The 19,052-nt window shown below is 52.0% G+C and overlaps 1 protein-coding gene across 1 annotated transcript; it reads right to left on the bottom strand.

The window, feature by feature from the left end:
• Positions 1–3,801: 3,801 nt before the first annotated feature.
• CACNG1 (calcium voltage-gated channel auxiliary subunit gamma 1) lies at positions 3,802–14,390 on the bottom strand. The gene is made up of 4 exons (XM_028087483.2): positions 14,156–14,390; positions 5,272–5,346; positions 4,144–4,281; positions 3,802–4,028 (listed from the first exon to the last, which is right to left on the bottom strand). The coding sequence occupies exons 1-4, from the start codon at positions 14,388–14,390 to the stop codon at positions 3,802–3,804; spliced, it is 675 nt and encodes a 224-aa protein (XP_027943284.2).
• Positions 14,391–19,052: the final 4,662 nt, after the last annotated feature.

Here is a 19,052-nt window from a genome sequence, read left to right as displayed (position 1 = left end):
TGCTTAGACACTGGGAAAGCAGCAGGCCTGCTTCCGTTTTCTCCCGTGTACATGGGGACGGTTGTGGCTGCTTTCCACCGTGATGCCAAGTCACAGGAGCGTGACAGTAGGAAAAATCGATAATCTGGATCCTGTGTCCAAGTCAGCTCTTGATACTGTGTTCATCATGGATGTTTTGCAATAGTTTTGACTTAAAAAATGTCACACTTGGTAGAGATCCAAAAGAATTGCAAACAGAGTCGCGAAGACATATACTCGAACACCCTTGTTCATGGCAACATTAGTTGCAAGAGCCAGAAGGTGGCAGCCACCCAAGGGTCCATTAACGGACGAATGGATAAGCAAAACGTGGTAGAGTCAGTCACACAATGGAATATCACTCAGCCTTAAAGAGGAAGGAGATTCTGACACAGGCTCCCACATGGATGAGCCTTGAGGACATTATGCTAAGTGAGATAAACCAGACAGGAGAGGACAAATACTATATGATTCCACTTCTGTGAGGTCCCTAGACGAGCCAAATTCACAGAGATGGAAAGGAGAATGGTGGTTGCCAGGGGCTTGGGGAGGGGGAGTGGGGAGTTGCTTAGTGGGGGCAAAGTTTCAGTTTGGGACGATGAAGAGTTCTGGAGATGGGTTGCATGACAATGTGAATGTACTTAATCTTATTGACCTTCACACTTAGAGATGGTTCAGATGGTGGGGCACCTGGGTGGCTCAGTTGGTCAAGCGTCCGACTCTTGACTTCGGCTCAGGTCATGGTCTCCGGGTTGTGAGATGGAGCCCCATGTCAGGCTCCTCGCTCAGCACGGAGTCTGCTTGAGATTCTCCTTCTCCCTCTCCTTCTACACCTCCCCACTATCTCTCTCTCAAATAAATAAATGAATCTTTAAAAAAATGGTTAAGATGGTACATTTTATGCTATGTATATTTTACCGCGATTTAAAAAAATCGCACACTCAAAAATATTTATTACCGAACTGTTAGTCCTGGCTCGTCATGGAATCCAGTGAATTCTAAAGAGCCGAGAGAGTGAAGGTGTGTGAGACCTTGATCCGATGGTCGTGAAATGCACACACACACCCGAGCAAGGGGTCGGAAGGCCTGTGCGGTTGCTTCGCTTTGGGGCCCTCAGAGCGTGGCCTGGCTGAACCCTGCACTGAAGTCCAGTGGACACCCTGAATCCTGAGCCCGACCCAAGCGGAGCAAGCTGGACCAACTGCCCCTTCTGGACATCCTTCCTGGCAAGCATAGGTCAGTGGGCTGGGGAGAAAAGCATGTTTTCCTTCCTTGGTTTGGTGGATCTGTTTCCTTTTTGGCATCAGGCTCTGTTTTGCTTTATTGTGGCATATTTTTCTCCACAGCAGAAGCTGGAGCAGATGCGAGAATGCGTGGCTGTCTGGCAGCTACCCTCAGATGCTTTTGTGTGCAAAGCAGTTTCGGGTGCACCTAGGACTCTCTCGAAAGAGTTCAAGTTCTGGGAAACCAAACGTATTCTGTTCAGTTGGTATTCCACTCAGAAGGGGTCTTCGGTGCCGAAAACACGGGCACCCATGTAGGAATCTAAGATGCACACTGGTCTAATTCTGGTAAAAGTCATCATAACAATAAAAACAATGGTAACACTGACTTCCAGAATGGAGTTTGTGGGATGAGGTCGTCTGTCTTTCTTCCTACTCCTAAACCGTGGCCCCAACTCCCTGGCTGGCCCAGACTTCTGTTTTCCCATTCTCCTACCTGGAGCACACTTGCTCTTGGGTTCTGTCTCTGCCTCTTTGGGACAGTGGCCCGCCGGTGGCTGTAGGGCCACGTGGGGCTGTGCAGCCTCCTCTAGGACTCACCTGCCCCCCTCCCTTCTCTGCAGCTCCCGGCTTTGGCTTCCTGACATTTATGTCACCCTGCTCTCTTTGACCCTTTTGCTTTCACAATCGTGTGCCAGCCATTTGCACCACTCCTGGCTGGAAAGCAGGCTGGGCTGGCTCTCTGTCCCCCAGGCTCCTCAGCCACCCCTGCAAGCCCAGCCCAAACCCCTGAGACAACACGGAGCCATCTGGACAAGCCCCACCACGACCCCCACCCAGGTGCCCCCAGACTCATGCTTCTTCCCTTTAAATTGTTCTAAGCAGAACGAATGGGTCTCTTTTCTCTCCCATCACAGATGGGAACATCGAAGGATGAATTAGCTGGCTGATGAGTGTACGGTTACTCCAGAACAGGGGTCAGCAAATTTTTTCCATAAAGGGCCAGGTAGTGCGAGCCAAACAGCCTGTCACAGTTTATACCCTATTGCAAGAGTATATTACTGATGAAAATATGCCCTTACACCACTTGAGTGACTTTTTCTCTCCCTTTTTTTAAGATTTTATTTATTTATTCATGAGAGACAGAGAGAGAGAGAGAGAGGCAGAGGGGCAGAGGGAAAACGGGCTCCCTGCTGAGCAGGGAGCTGACCCTGGGACCGAAGGCAGGGGCTTAACCGACTGAGCCACCCAGGTGCCCTTGAGTGACTTTTTCTTTGACAGTTCCAGCGAAACTTTACTTACGGACACTGAAATGGAAATACTTTCCAAATATCATAAAATATTCTTCTTTTGATTTTTAAAAACGATTTGGAAGAGTAAAAACCATTCTTAGCCTGTGGACAGTATCACAGCAGGCAGCGGGCCAGGTTTGGCCCACGGGCTGTAGTTTGCAACCCCAGCTGTAGAGGACTGAGCGCTACCCCCGCGTCTGACTTACCATCTCTGAGGCCTGGGTGAATAGAACGGGGTTTCGGAAGCTAGAAAGTGTAATTTATGACACTCCCGGGGGGGGGGGGCCCTAAGTGTCTAACTGCCGAGCACTGCTTCCTGATGTTTCTTGCAACAAAAATCCAGCATCTGAAATCAAGACAGTGTGGTGCCGCTGCTTGAGTGCTGTTAGCACTTGGAGGTCAGCATGCTGGGGCTCTGGAAAGAACGCTTCCTTATTTTTAACACCCTTGCCTTGCCAGATGGTCTCTGGTTTCTCCCAAAGAAAATCCCAGGGCCCAGCGATCTAAGCTGGAATTCAGAACCTCTAAGTCTTATTGGTAAACAGGACCCCATTATCCCATCACCCCCCCCCACGCCTCCCTACAAAAGTCCTCAACACACGCGGCGGCGGGGGGGGGGGGGGACCGGGACACATGCTTTTCTTCCCCCTTCGGGGCCACCCGAGGTCAGGAATCCAAGCAATTTGTATGCAAGGTGCAAGGGAAAAGTAAGTTTTCAAAGAGCTTTTATTTCAAACACAGTCGGATTCTACCCAGTTAAAAAATGCTCCTCACGAGTCCTGGAAACCAAGGAGGGGAAGTTCAGTTCAGTGGAAAGGGTGTATCTTGTCCCAGAGAAGGAGGGAGGGGTTGGCTATTGACACAGGCAACACCCAGAACTGGTATGTGAGCACAGGGCGTCCCTACAGGGCTCACGGAGGACACCTGGCCCCAGCTCATCAAAGACAACTGGCTCAGCGAGGACCACCTGGAGCTCCAGGGGAAGGGGGGGTCCCCACCAGACACCCGTGCACCTGCCACCCCTGCTGTCTCCTTCCCACCCTGGGCAGGTGTGGATCATGTCCACTTGTTGGATTCCCAGGGGAGCCTGTCACAGCCCAGAGAAGGGCTCAGAGAGGGAAGCAGCAGCACCTGTCCTGGGGTAGGTGGGACCAGGGAGAGGTGAAACTCCCGCCTCCTCTCTAGAACGTTCTGGGCCAGGCTCGGCTTCCTGAGGGGAAAGCCCCGGGGGGGGGGGGTGGTTTGTGTGTGCCGGGGCTCCGGGAGGGCTAGGGCTCGGGCTCGGCGTCCATGCAGGACTCCCAGGGGTTCTGGGGCATTCGAGGCAGGGAGAAGAGCAGGAGGGCCAGGCCGCCGAGGAAGAGGAGGACGAAGGCGGCGCAGGCGCAGGCGAAGGACCAGGAGTAGTAGTACTCGATCCACACGGTGTGCTCGCTGTCGATCATGCGCTTCACCGACTGCCGCGTCACCTCCACCGACACGAAGACGCACAGGCCTGCGGGCCGAGCGGGACCTTCAGGGCCCTCTGCCCAGAGCCTCCCCGGGGCCGCGCGCGGGTCCCCGGTCCCAGCTCCGCCGCCCGGCCGCACGGGCAGGGCCCCCCACGCTACCTGCGAAGGCGTAGAACATGGACGCCGGCCTCAGCAGGTAATCCCGCTTCTTCCGGAAGGACAGAAGCGCGCAGCTGGTCCCCATGATGATGAAGCCGAGGCTGAAGATGGCGATGGCGGCGGCCGAGATGCTGTACTCTGCGGGACAGGGGCGCGGGTGCCACACCGCGGCTCAGCGGCGGCCTCTGGGCGGCCCGAGGGCCGGTGCCGCGCGTCCTTGTGCCCATTTCCCTGGGGAGCACGCTGAGGGTCCGAGATGAAACCCCTCACTCAGAGTCACACGGGGGGGGGGAAGGGGGGCCCAGGACGGCAACAAGACCCCCTGCCCACTCCCGGCGGGGGGTAGGCGCTAAGCTGCAGGTTCTTCCCCACGGGGCAGAGGCCTGGCAGCAGGCCAGAGCCACGTGGCCGCAGACCTTTCTGGAACAGAAAGCTTCCTGTGAGCCAGGGCGCCGAGGGCGGGCTCGGGCGGAGGGTGGTCTGTCCTGGGACGCCAAGCAGCCGCTGCAAGTGTGGCTTGTTGCAGAGCCCCGTGCGTGAGTGATCGTGTGTGTGCACCCGCGCCACATGTGTGCAGAGTGCCAGAGCGAGTGTGCGCGCGTGTGCACTGGCACGTGAGGCTCTCTCCGAGCGAGCGTGTGCGCGCGTGCGTGCCCACACCCTGGGCAGGGTCGGCACCGCGCCGAGGTGCTTCCCGGAAGGCCCCCGGGGCACACGTGCTCCCAGAGCCCTGGGCGGCTGCCCTGACTCCCCCGGGGGGTGACCGATAGGCGACGGAGGGGATCAGCTCCCCGCACCCTCTGCCCCAGCAGCCCCGAAGACCAGCGCAGGGGGTTGGGGTACTGTTGCATTTTCCCGTCACTCCGGCCTCCCTCGGGCTCGGCAGGAAGACGATTGCGGGGCCTCCCCGGAAACCTCTCCTTCCAGGCTCTCTCAAGGCCTGATGGACCGAGAGCTCAGGACGGCCGGCGCCCAGGGCTGCGGGCTCAGAGCGCAGAGCATCAGGCCGGAGCCGCTTTGCGCTGCAAGCAGAGAAGTCAGGGCTTTTGTGCCAAATGGTTTTCTGGCTCAGCAGCCTGGCCAGGAGTCACTCTTCCTGACCCTCCCTGCCTTCCCCCACCGGCTCACCTTTCTGAGTAGTGACTTCGAAGATCTCTGAAGTCTCGCCTGGGTTAAAATGCCTGAAGTAGGAACAGTTTTTCTCTGCAAAGGAGGGAGACAGCCTATGAGTTGAGCGAGAGGGTTGGCAGGCTCCACCAAGAGAGGGTGGGTGTGGTATCCCCGTGGACTGGTCCTCCCTTCCCTGAACCCCGAATCTGAGCTGAAACAAACATCTTTCTCTGCCGCTTAGACCAAAATTTCAGCAGGATGAGGGGCTTTCCTAAGAGGCTAGGAGATCTTCAGGGAGCAAAGGCCGACCGAGTCAAGGGGGCACAGAGTTCTGTGGGCATTGAGCCCATTAGGCAGATGGGGTAACTGAGGCTCAGCAACTCATTTCTCGGGGGGTGCAGGGAACAGCGTCAACAAAGGACCAGAAGGTGGTTCTCCCCTGGGACTTGTTGGGCAAGGTCTGGAGACCTGTTTGGCAGGGGTAACTGGTGGGTAGTGGATAGAGGCCAGGAATACTGCTAACCATCCTGCATCTACAGGACAGCCCCACACAGCATAGAATTAACTGGCCTCAGTATGTCGATAGGGCCGAGGATGAGAAAGCCTAGTCATACCAACATCTAGGGCTGTGTTTCCTGTCAGTATCCGGGCCCATCCTGATGCACTGGGTGTGACCTGGAAGCAAGTGATGTGTTTCAAAAGCTTCCAGAAGATTCTGTTGCTCACCCAGTTTGGGAAGCCCTGCTCCAGGTCTCTTAAAATGCCCCATAGAGAGCTTTTCTGAGTGGGCCAAATGGATGGATTTGAGTGCAGGGTAGAGAACTTCCATTCAGGGGCCAAATGTGGGTGATCATCATGTCATTTCATCAGACCCTTGGACACCTGTGGCCAGACAAAACCTCCTCTGGTCAGCTGCTGTTCTAGCTGATCAGTGTCAGGAAAGCCATAGAAGATCTGTGAACAGCAGGACCCAAAATCTGGATTTGATGGGGAAGGAGTCAGAACAAAGAAATTCATGCTGGTTTTAAACACAATTTCAGGCATAATTTCTCTTCCATTTTTCTCCCTTAATTTCTCTTGTAACTTGACATACTTTAAAACTGAAGGATATTCTTACTGCTTATTGAGTACAGTTTAATATTCTTTACTCTGTTTTTAGGAAGTAGCTGAATGGTTTTTTAAAAAAATATTTTATGTTTCTTAACATTAAATTGGGTTGCTCTTTATTTGTGTGAGGCCCTCCATTGATTTCTACTTCCTGTGGGTCCATGACCCTCAGTAGGAAACACCTCCACTCCTAGTTTAGATGGTGTCTAGTTTGTGCATTCGTTTCTTCACTTTCAGGCTATATTTCAATTATCATGATTATTGATGCCTGGTTTCTTTTGGAAGTGCACCGGAGGTGTTGCCAAAGACATAGCTTTCATTGGGTTGCAGGCTTTCTTCTGTCTGACCTAAATCATCTTATTGCCACTGAAGCCTATGGCCTCCCCTCCTTTCCCCTCCCCCAGTGTCAGGTTTGCTGCAGCTCCCATGATGGAGAAGGAGCTGACCCCTGGAGATGAGCCTGGGTTAGCAGCAGTGAATGTTCTGCGAGGTAAACAGCCTTCTCTTTGAGCTTCTATATTTAAATCACTTTCCTTTTGAGCAGAGTTACCTGGGGTGTCTGACTGCCAGCAGTGATGTCAGAATTAATGCTGCTCTTTTCTCTCTCACAGCTTCCGGTGCTATTTTAAAGCATAATGCAACCCTCTTCTATTTGTTAGATTATTAGCTATAGATTCTCCTGAATCACTGCTTCTGAATGGCTCGTGCGATGTCGTAAGTCTCCATGTGTGTCTCCCTCTGGACAAAGGAACATTTCTGTTTCATTCTTTAAGGGCCAATTTCGGTTGTCATTGAAAACCCTCTGAAAAGAATTGACTGGATTCAAGTATATTTCACAGTCAGCTGCCTCCCCGACTACTCGCAATCCATGAGTTAAAAGCCTCCGGGCCGTGAGAAAAAGGCCCATCAGAGCCTGGCCAAAGCATCGCCGTTCGGCAGTTCCGGGCTGCTGAGCCTCTCTCGCACACGTAGTGTTTGTGTTGTCAGCCCCCCAAGATCAGCGGCGGGCTCCATCCCGACAAACCGCCGCTTGCGTGAGAACCATCTTAGCTCAGACTGTGGTGGGAGGCTGCCCGTCTGAGGAAGCCAGCCTGTGGATTTTCTGGGGGAGATTTCCCCTTCAGTGACCCAGGGACACTCCTCTTCCCTCTCCTCCCCTATGAAATGGTAGCACATTGTGTGGGATGGGGGGCACCCAGTGGGTGGGATTCCCACACAGGACATCTGGAAGTCTCAGCTTCTCTCTGATGTGGCTGAACGTAGGGCGCGAGAATGGATGGGCCAACCCCGTCCCCTCTCTTGAACTTAGCACATGAGCAAGGCCAGCGTCTTCTGCCCTGAGCCTGGGGGTAACATCTGCTCTAGGGCCCCAAGGCTGTCCATGGAAGACCACAAGCCCCTTTGTGGCCCCTGATGACCCCAGCCGGGGTGGGGGCACGTCAGACCCAGGTGTCATTTCAGACATGTCCAGCACCAACAAGATGCTCATTCGGGAAATATCAAGCCGGGTATCTGCCTGGGTCACTCAAGATTGCCCAGGCTCCTGTTGAGGTGGGCAGACCTCGCTTCTGCCCCTTTGTCTGGGGGTACTGGGTACACTGAGCCTCAAGAGCAACTTAAAAAGGAAGGACATCAGAGATGGGCCCGGTGTGGGCCACTTAGTCACAGGTGAGGGGCTTGGAGGAGAGAGGCAGTGACAGCTCGGTGACAACTGTGGAGATTCTGAGCCTTCCTGCTTCTGCCTTTCTGATCTGTCCATGCCTTTCCCTGGCTTCCATTACAGCTGCACAAAGCTCAGGGCTTAGAGCTTGGTCTTGATGGATTATAGCCCCTTTACTGGGGCTCTGGATCAGAGAAACAAGTGCTCTGGATCAAATCAGTGGAGATAGTAGTGTCAGGGTGATGATCTGGGACCAATAATCAGGACGTTGGAAGTTCCTCCAGCCTCCTTTGTCTCGGCAAATGGCTCATGGTGACTCTAATATTTGTATTTCTATTTTTCTGTATTTCAGAAATGTCTGTCATAAACAGAAGACTCAGTGGTCTAAAAACTTAAGTGGGTTATTCCTTAAAAAATATGGTGAACTTGGGGCACCTGCATGGCTCAGTCAGTTGAGTGTCCAACTCTTGGTTTCAGCTCAGGTTATGATCTTGGGATCATGAGACTGAGCCCCATGTGTGGCTCTGCACTCAGCGTGGAGTCTGCTTAAGACTCTCCCTCTCCCCCTGCTCGTCCCCTCTGCGTTCTCTCTCTCTTTTTCTAATAAACAAAAATAAATCTATAAAAATAATATGGTGAACTCAGCTATTAAGCTTGACTGGGTTTGGAGTATTCTGGTTAAGCAAGTATTCTGGTTAAGGGAATGACTACACAGAACTATATCTAACTGTGCCAGTTTCAAAGAACTAAAACAGAAGGCGTGTTTAACTCCAACCTGAACCTGAGTTAATGCGGGTTTTCTCTGATAGTCGGGGTAACTTATACGATTAGGGGATGCTTCTGGGTTGTCGCTGAGAATGTATCAGTGTACCCAGTGCTGGTTGATGCAGACTTTAATATATTTCAAAAAATACCTTCTTTTACACAAAACCAAGGGAACTAGTGACTTCAGGGTTGGAAAAAATATTTCACTTACTTGTTACTTGCATCAACGGCAGGGCTGTCTTCACCCTTTTTGTAAAAGAAGTTCTTGATGCTCCCGACAGTGGTTTCTCTGTGCTCTGTCTCCCCCTACCACTCTGATTGAGGACTTTTATCCAGTGGGTTGAAGAAATCCCCAAGACCCCAGCCCCCAGGGTCAGAGCATTGCTGTTCTATGGGGGAGGTGGGGAAGTCTGGTTATGGCCTGGGTCTCTAGCATTAGCTCATGTGGATGGGAAAGGGAGCCCCTGAAATTCTTGGGGTCCATAACATGATGTTCCTTCATATGGCTCCAGTTCCTGCACCAGGTTCTGGAAGAGAGGATGAACCATACGGGAAGTGGGGTACAGTCTGCCGCCTTAGCCTAAAGAGCCAGAGCCCGAGAGAAACAACATTCTGTCCAACCCAGGGGCAGGGGATGTGATTCACTTGGGCTTTCAGACAGACGACCTCTCCTGACAATGAGGGAAGACCCTACTCTTCTTCTGAAGGCATTAGAATTGACCTCGGATGTTGATCTTTGCATGACAGTTCTTCTAAAACTCTTTGGGTTGGTGGGAAAAACCAAACTAGACAATTTATGTCCTCAGAGCCCCCAGCATTCTATGGCTGAATGGGACCTTGAAAAGTCTCTGTTGAACCAGGTCCTGGTCAAGCTTCTTCTAAACCATGTCATGTCAAAAGTTGGCCTCTTACTGTGTCTGCCTGGATGAGCAGCTTTTAGGAGTTGTGTTTGTATGTACAGTGGGGGACACTGTATGGGAGTGGGCTGGAGAGAAAAGGGGCTCTGGATCTGAGACTTGGGTGTTCAACTTGTGAGAAGGTTAGCTTTGGGCAGGCCACTCTGAGCCTCAGTTTTCCCACAAGTAGAATGAGAACCACCTGAAGAATGAGAGCCTCCTTACTGGGTTGTTGTAAACAGTATAATGTAGTGACCAAGAAGGTGAATTTTAGGGATATGAACTCTAGCTGCTCTGCCATGGTGATTGTGTGACCTCGGTCAGGTTACTCAACCTCTCTGTGCCTCATTTTGTTTATCTGTGAGATGGGATGATGATAATAGTATGGACCTCATATTTCTATTTGTCATCCTGCTGCCTTCTGGCCCCCATGGTTTCTGGAAAAATATCAGCTGTAAATCCTACCTTAGTAAAATTGCTTGTATGTGATAAGTCATTTCATGCTGCTTCCAAGAATCTGTGTCTTTATCTTTCAACAGTTTTGATCATCACGCGTCTAGGTGTGGATTTATCCTACTAGAATTCATTAAGCACCATGGATTTGTAGATTAGTATTTTTCATCAAATTTGGAAACTTTTCAGCCATATTTTTCTGCTTTTCCGCTTCCTGCTCCTTCCTCTCTCCTGTCCTTCTGGGACCACCATTATGTGTGTATTGTACCTTTGATACTATCCCACAGGACTCTGAGGCTCTGTTCATTTTTCTTCTTTTTTTCCCTGTCTATTCCTCACACTAGCTAATCTCAATTGATCTTTCTTCAAGTTCACTTATTCTTTTTTGCACCTGCTCAGATCTGCTATTGAACACTTGTAGTGAATTTTCCATTTCAATTATTACAGTTCTCAACTCCAGAATTTCTATTAGGTACTTTTGTTTATTTTCTTGTGTGTGTGTGTTCTTTTTAACGATTTATTTATTTATTTGAGAGAGAGAGAGAGAGAGAGAGTACAAGTGGGAGGGGCAGAGGGAGATGGAGAGAGAATCTCAAGCAGACTCTGTGCTGAGCATGGAGCCCGATGTGGGGCTTGATCTCATGACCCTGAGATCATGACCTGAGCCAAAACCAAGAGCTGGACATTTAACCAACTGTGCCACCCAGGCACCCCAAAGTATTTTTTTTTAAGTGGCTCCATGCCCAGTGCAGAGCGCAACACAGGGCCTGACTCACGCCATTAGGTCCTTTTACAATACTTTCTATCTCTTTATTCATAATCTCTGTCCTGAGACATCATTCTCATCTTTAGTTGTTTAGACTTTCTTTTAGTTCTTCGCACATATCTAAAATAGCTGATTTAAAGTCTGTAAGTCCAATATCTGGGCTTTCTTAACGATCTATTGATTGGTTTTATCCCCCTTATATATGGGCCATACTGTTTTACTTCTTTGCATGTCTTGTGATTTTTTTTAACTTAAAATTTAAATTTAAAGCTGGAATATTTAAACAATATAATGAGCAACTCTGGAAATCAGAGTCCCACATTCCCTAGGGTTTGTTCTTGTTGCTGTTTGTTATCGTTTGTTGAGTGACTTAATTAATTTTGTAAAGTCTGTTTCCTTTGTCATGTGGGACCACTGAAGTCTCTGCTCAGTTACTTTGGTAATCAGATCACATTTTATAAAATGCTTGGAATAATACATCTCCCCGTCTTTACTGAGGGGCTCTGTGCTAAGCAGAGAGCTAAGCACTCCACCAAGCAGCCTGCATTTCTGCTTTAGCCTTCACTTTCTGCTTGCCCACAGCCTCAAGATCAGCCCAGGGTGAGAGCTTAGGGCCTTCTCAGGCCTTTCCTTATACACCATACAGCGCTCTGCATGCACAAGGCCTAAATTCTCCAGAATATGTTGGAGCTTTTCAAAGCCACCTATGGACATCTCATTCTCTAGTTTTTTGGCTACCCTATTGTTTGCCCTGACTGTTGCATACTCCCTCAGGAAGCTATGCTATTAAACAGTTGTTTCTCATTGTTTTTGACAAATGCCCCCTGGGAAAAAGACTGTTTCCACTGAGTGAGCTCAGCGTCAGGTCAAATAAAGACAGCCTTGCAAGTGGGGACTTCCGGGAAACCACCAGACAGATCAAATAATGACAATTCTCTGGGAATGAGGCTTTGAAAGAGATCTGGTCCCATGTGTCCCTTTTGGGGGCTGCCAGGCTGCTAAATTTTCACTGTTTGCCGGCTGTTGGTTTTCAAGGCTGTGACAGAGTTGGGGAGGGGGAACAGGAGTAGAGCAAGTGAAAGCACCACAGAACTCACCATTCTTACTGAGATTCACCTATTTTTCTCGAAGAAGCCCTCGCTGGATTGCTGCAAAACTGGTTAATTTCCAGCATTCTGAAAAAGGTTATTCTGACCCTTTTTGCCAGAGTTCTCATTTTTTTTTTATGGAGAAGACGGTTTTTGGAGATCCTTACTCTGCCATTTCTTCTGATGTCATTCAAAGTAAAAATATGGAAGGCACTGAAAACAATATTTGGCAGATGGTACTAGATTTGTGTTTGTGGTTATGACTCCTGTTAATAATAAATGAGAGAACATGTATGAACTCTCTTCCTCCCTGCAGCAAGGAGTAATCCCACAGAGCACAGGAAAGGTGGGTGGGGAAGGAAAAAGGTGTCTATCTGCAGAGAAAGGAGAGGGGAGAAGGCAGGAACATATTTCAGAAGCTTGTCGGAGGGTGGGGCAGGGCTCGAAAGTGTAGGAGGGAGGATTCACTCTGCACCAGGGCAAGAAGGCATAGAGATAGACTCTGGTCAGGCTCAAGGCCAAACCATGCCTGCTGGTCCTCTACAGCCAACCTCCTGCTCGTTTGTCTCTTCCTTGTATGGACTTGCCTCGCCTCCCTGCTCATCTGCTCTATAAACTCACCAGACTTTAAAAGGCAGGTGCTTCTGAGGCCAGGTGGATAGGACCATAACAGTGCATTCCCTTGCACAGTCCGGAGAGAATCTGCCTCACCCTGCCCTGCCTGCCCTACCCATGGGAATTGGCTGGACGATGCATTTGTTTATGGCGTGCTCGGCCCTGGCTGAGGAGCGTGGGCCTGTGAGCTATGTGATACCCTTCAAAAGCACATGTCCACGTCTGTTAAAGCCCTCAGCCCGGGGACTCAGTGTTTCTAAGACAGCTGGGTACTTATGAGTCTCCCATGTATCTAGGGGGAATGAGCAAGGCAGGGGTTTTCTAGAGCCAGCAGGAGGGAAAAGAGGAGGAAAAAGAGAAGTAGAGGAATGGAGTTTGGGCTCCCTTGTCCCACACACAGACTGCAAGATCTCTGGGGACTTAGCATGGACTTCCTTGAAAGGCGGGGTTCAGGGAACACCCAGTCTGATCACAGAGGGAATGATTCTGAAAATCAGGTGGGTCACTGTACTCACCCTGGTCCACTGCCACCTTACAGTGACACCGGTAAGCAACTGGAAGGGGCTTGATGTTGCTGAACCCAAGCACTGGGTTTTACAGGAGACAGCAGAAACTGCATGGGCTTTGTTGACCCCAGAGTCACTGTGGGGGTGGGGGTGGGGGGTCGTGGGCCATGTATGACGGAGCCCAGACCTCTGATTCTCCACACAGGGCTCTTTCCTCAGCATGGGCTCTGTCTGCTATGAATGTGGAGGGCTCCCCATTTGCAGAATAGATTGGTCACCCTCATACCAGGTATTTTTGACAAGGAGCTCACCTTTGATGTGCGGTTCAGTCCTACCGGTGGGGGGGGGCTGGATTGAGGAACGCGCTTACATTTGAGCAGGAGGCCATGCTTCCCAGCTCTGAGGGGGTCTGGGCTAAGAGAATGCACAGGAGTGATGGTTCTGACAAAAAGCAGGTCTACAACCAGGTCCTGCTTCACAGATGTGTGGCCTCTGCGGCCAGGCAAGGGCCCCACACTTGGCTCCAGGCTTCACTGTTGCCATCTTGAAACTCTTAAGAATAATCACAAGGAGCCCTGCGTTTCCAATTTGCCCTACGCCGTATACATTGTGTGATTGATCCTGTCTCACGCCCGGCCTGGAGGCTGTGGAATGAGCGTGCCCGCCACACGTGTCCCTTCAGCCCAAGGACTTACGGCCATTTAGCCTGTCTGTGCTGGGGAGAGCAGAAGCCTCTGATCTGGTAGAGCCGCGGATTCTTTCCTGAGCCTCTGGTCCCACCTGTGCAGCCCTGGGCTCGGGGTGAAAAGCCGGGAGCCTCAGCAGGACAGAAATAGCTAGAGACAAACGCCCTCCGTTTACGAGCCGGCTCTGGCCTCCAGGATGACACACGCACTTCACGTCCTCCTCCCTGGGCGCAGAGGGCTGGGCGGCATTTCTGTTCTGAGGCAGGGACACCTGCCCTCTTTCCCATAGGCACCTTTTCCAGGGGCAGGGGATGAAGAAGGGCAGGGGGTGGGGATGGGATCGGAGAGTGGGTACATTACCCCCAGGCAGGGTGATGGGTCCGCAGGTCTTGTCCTTGCTGTCGGGCATGACAATACGCTTGGTGCAAATCCGCCAGAGGCCAAAGTGGGCCGCCTCGCAGGTGGCATTGTGGTGCTCCACCTCGGGGCTCAGCACGGCCCAGTGGTCGGTCACCACAGCCACCAAGGCCAGCACGATGCCCACCAGGATGCAGAAGAGGGTGGCGCGGACCTTCGGCGCTTGGGTCTGGGACATGGTGGTGGCGGAAGAGTGGGTGCCCTGGGCACGGTCTGGTGGCAGTGTCTCCCGGGCAGGTGGTGGCCAGGCTGGGGAGGTGGCGGCGATGATTGAGCTGGGGGGTGGAAGCTAAGTTTAGTGTGTCCGGCTGAGCCAGAGGGGGCTGGCCTCGGGGCTGAGGGACACCAGACGGGGCTGAGCAGCTGCGCAGACGTGTCAGGGGCCTGAGGGAGGCTTCTATTAATGCACATCTCAGGCGTGTCACCAAGGATAGCTTCTCCTCAGGTTTCAGGGCTTTCTTTCCCTCTTGGGACCTGAAATGCCTCAAGGAGGGACCAGCAGAGAAGGCTCTAAATGGTGACTTGAGACCTCCCCAGTTGCCAGCTCAGGATCCTTGAGTGGGAAGCACTGAGAGGTAGGCCCCAGGGACACTAGGGGTGTGGGAATCTGCCTGCTCTGGGCTGCAGGAGCAGGGGACCCTGCTGGGTGGGGGCAGGGAACCCTGGGGGACACAGGTGCCACAGCCTGGTGCTCTCACCAGTGGGGGTGGGTGTGAGTGGGTCCTTGTTCTGGAGGTTTGGGGGACTCAGGATCCTGCCTAAGGACATCTTGAGGATCCCCTGCCAGGGCCTCTGGAGCCCTAGCACATCCCCAAACTGCAGGAAGATTTCCGGTGGCTCCTGGGCCTGGCATTACCCAGCACTGTGCCCAGCGTGGGAATGCTGTTTCCTTTTCTTTCTTGCTTGCTTTTTTTTTTTTTTTTTAAGATTTTATTTATTTGAGAGAAAGAATGAGTGCACGGTGGCGGGGAGGGGGCAGAGGCAGAGGGAGAAACAGACTCCCGCGGAGCAGGGAGCCCAACACGGGGCTCGATCCCAGGACCCCGAGATCATGACCTGAGCAGAAGGCAGACACTTAAACCACTGAGCCACCCAGGCGCCCCCGCTTTTTCCTTCTCAGTTCTCCTCCCATCCCTCCAACTGGGTCCAGAAGGAAAGCTCCATTTGGGGTTAGTAAGTCTCGGACACTTTCCAATGCTTGCAAATCAAAGAATAGCCTGGAAAGGACAAAGAATCCAGCTGGACCTGACTGTAGTTCCGGTTTCATTTTACCGTTTCAGTTTTACTTCGATTCAAGATTTGCCAGTTATGTTTTCATTTACAAAGTGCATATATTTAAGTAAAAAAGAACAGAAGTGGGTTGACTATTAAGAGGACTATTAAGAGGCTGATGGTGTGTGGACACAGCAGAGGACAGAGGACAGTTTGGGATGCACCCCAGAGAGTCCTGCCTGCCCATGTGCCCCCCCGGGGCTTGAGCCCCTGCACCCTTCCTGTGTTCTGCACCTCTTCTCTATCAGTTGACCAGTTGTCTCTTTGGGGGGGGTCTATCCAAGAGGTTGATGTGGGGCCAGGAATAGACCCCTGAGCTGGGCAGGATTTTGAGCTTCAAGATCCTGGCCTCGGGTTGCCACAGCTTACAGAAATGCTCTTCCTGTGTGCGGAGAAACACTCGGAGGCACCCAGCCTTGGAATCACAGTCTGTTAATAATAACGATAATCATAGGAACCGTGCATCTTGAGTGAGTGTTAACTATATAGCATGTGCTGCCCTAAGCCTTTCCACATCATTGCCCTTAAACGACACACCAATCCATGAGGTGAGTGAGACTGTGACATCCATTTTGCAGATAAGGATACAGAGGCTCAGAGACACGAAGCAACTTGTCCAAGGTCACACAGCAGGGAAATGGTGAAGTCAGGTTTCAGAACCCAGAGCCCAAACTCTGAAGCAATGGTTGGAGCTGGGAGGAGAGAGGTCCAGATCTATTGTGGCTACGGGGGAGCGAAAGTATTCTTTCCCTCTACCCTTCTAAGTTCTCAGCTCAGGCTCCCGTCACAGGAGAAACGCATATACACTCACTAGCTGTAAGGTTTCCATGACACAGGAGCCTTGCCTCGGGAAACACCCGAAGGAATGGTTCAAACTGAGTGTTTTTACGCACTGGGATGTACAGTGAGATGAAAAGCAGAAAGTTGGTGGAAGATATCGGGAAAACGAGAGGCTATGAACTAAGTGCAGTAAATTGGGGAAACAGTGAGGTCTATTTAGATCCCTCTTGGGGTCCTGGGGATGCAGGAGCTCCTTTCCTCTGGGTAGAGGGAGGACAACTCCCACCTGAGGGTCTCAGGTCCTGCTTCAGGGCAGACGGGCCGGGTGGGGGTCCTGGCACCTGCTGTTCCTCAAATTCCTTCCACCTAAACTATTCAGTATGCCAAGGTGCCATATTTGGGAGTAACGTGCCCTGAACCCCGGCTTGACCGAGAAAAGGAAACTGCAGCCTGGAGAGAGGATGCGCCCAGCCAGGCCTGCCCGGCGCTTGCGCCAGCGCTGAGCTGAGGCCTCCCGTCCGAAGCCACAGGCTGGTGGAGGGCAATTACCGCTCACCCTTCGTGTTGCAAAGCAGCCTCCCCAACCAGGGGGTAAATCTGCCAGAGCTCCTCCCTCAACCTTCCTCATCTCCGCTCTCCTTCTCTCCCTGCGCCCCTGCCTCTGTTCCCCGTGAACCTCCTGGCCTCAGTGGGGGGCAGGCTTGTGCACCCTGGGGGGTCCTGAGTCCTCCACCCCAGGGAGCAGAGCATTAAAGATGGATGGTCTCTTCCTCTTGAAGTCGTCTTTTGTGTAAATCGGCCCCATGTGGTCAACTCCAGGGGTTGCAGGTAAGTCGTAACCTCCCCCCAGCCCCGTTTCCTAAAATTCCTCCAAACAGACCTTTTCTGCTCATTGAGGCCACTGCCAGGCCGCCTGTGCGGCTCTCCAGAACCTTGCTGGGCCGGGGAAGGGGCTCGGTGGATGCTGGCGTTTGCTGGGAGCCGGGGCTGGGAGACGTCCGCAGCTGTTGTGGGGGGGGGGGCCCTCCCCTTTCCAGGGTATGGGGGAGGAGGGCGCCCTGGGGAACCAGCCTGCCAGGGATGGAGTGGCCAGCCGTGGATCAGAGCGTGCTCCGCTGTCCTGGGCTGGGCTCATCAGCCTCTCTAAGCTGCCCTCCGTGGGGCATCTTAAATGAGGGCAGTGATGTCTGGCTGGGGAGCTGGCAAGCATCAGGGATAACGCTCTTTACCAGCTTAGCCTGTGCGAGGTGCTGTGGACAGAATTATGCGCCCCCCCCCTCAATTCAGATGTTGAAGGCCAAACCCCAGTGTGATGGTTTTTGGAGGTGGGGCCTTTGGGAGGTGATTGTATTAGATGAGGTCATGAGAATGGGGCCCCATGATGGGATTAGTGTCCTTAAAGGAAGAGATACCAGACAGCTTGTTCTTTCTTTTTCTCTGCCACGTGAGGACTCGGTGCGGTGAAACCCAGGAAGAGGGCTCTTCCCAGAACCCAACCACACTGGCACCCTGATCTAAGACTTCCAGCCTCCAGAACCATGAGAAGGTACATTTCGATTGTTTAAGTCAGTCTCTGGTATTTTGTTACCTGAGCTAACAGAGTAGGCAGTCATATCCAGGATGGCTAGGGATATTATTACTTACAGACCACAAATGGATCCGCTTCTCTGATGGAGCTTCTGGAGTGTAGAGGAAATGAGGCTGTATCACATACTCATTCTGGGTGCCCTCAGAGAACACCCCCCAGATTTGAGCCCAGGTTGGATCTTCATATACGTTTGCTGAATGACTGATGGACGGCTGGGTGGACAGATGGACTAAAAGAAGGGGGACAGAAACTCCAAAAATTTACCAGATGATCCGGAGGACCTTTCTATGTGCTTTAAGGCCATAGGGACATTAGAAATGGCAGCTGGGGCAGACCCAGAACAGCTTGGACCAGTGGCTAATTTGCCTCAAGATGCTGAGGGACACCCCAGGAGGGCATCACTGTTACCTCTGCGGTCAAGTTCAAAAGGAAGCAGCCTCCTGAGATCCAACATTTTCTACAATCTTTGGATATGCCACACTCAGCTAAGCGGGAGTTGTCTACATTTTACTCATCCAGATGAACCAGTTTTCATTTGTCCCAAATGACTGCTCTTTTCCAAGAAGGACCAGACATAACTAGGGGAAGGGAGGAAAACATCTCCCAGAGGTGGACCTCATTCAGAACTGGGGCCAGGGCACACCTGGGAGGGGGCCGAGTAAGTCTTCCCTGGCAACATGCTGATCTAATTTTGAGCTCAGCCTTAATTGGGCTGCGCCATGGCCTTGGGCGTTTGATCTTAAGATACTATAAAAAAGCACAGCGCCACCCAGTTGGTCCAACCTCTTTCCACCACTTCATCTGCCTCCCTGCACTGTTCAATTCGGACCCTCTGTTGCATCAGGCTTGCTGCCCCCAATTCCATCCTGTGAGCCCAGGGGACCAGGGGCTCCTCCATCTTTGAGGCCCATGATGGCGCCAGGCTGACCTCTGCTTCTGCCATCATGTCTCCTCTGACTCTGCTGCCTCCCTCTTCCCCTTAGATGGACCCTTGTGATGACACTGGGTCCACCCAGCTAATCCAGGAACAGCTCCCCATCTCAAGATCCTTACTTTAATCACACCCGCCACATAAAGCGACATATTTGCAGGTTCCAGGGATTAGGACTTGGACATCCTTGGAGGCCTTGGAGGCCTTGGAGGTCCCTATCTTCCTACACATGTGCTGATCTACAGTTTGCTTGATTTTCTCTGGCATCA

The sequence above is a fragment of the Eumetopias jubatus genome, unplaced genomic scaffold (genome assembly GCF_037043125.1).
Source record: "Eumetopias jubatus isolate StellerSeaLion01/CBP00866 unplaced genomic scaffold, mEumJub1_p1.0 scaffold_10, whole genome shotgun sequence".
Taxonomy (NCBI): Eukaryota; Metazoa; Chordata; class Mammalia; order Carnivora; family Otariidae; genus Eumetopias; species Eumetopias jubatus.
This window is presented reverse-complemented; position numbering and strand designations above follow the sequence as displayed.

What these genes read in the sequence shown, in the direction of transcription:
- CACNG1 (XM_028087483.2), bottom strand. Translation starts at nt 14,390, where the DNA reads ATGTCCCAGACCCAAGCGCCGAAGGTCCGCGCCACCCTCTTCTGCATC. An exon ending in ACCCATCACCCTGCCTGGGG is followed by an intron (nt 5,347 to 14,155) that starts GTAATGTACCCA and finishes CCTCCTTTGCAG; the next exon opens with AGAAAAACTGTTCCTACTTC. An exon ending in CGAAGTCACTACTCAGAAAG is followed by an intron (nt 4,282 to 5,271) that starts GTGAGCCGGTGG and finishes CCTGTCCCGCAG; the next exon opens with AGTACAGCATCTCGGCCGCC.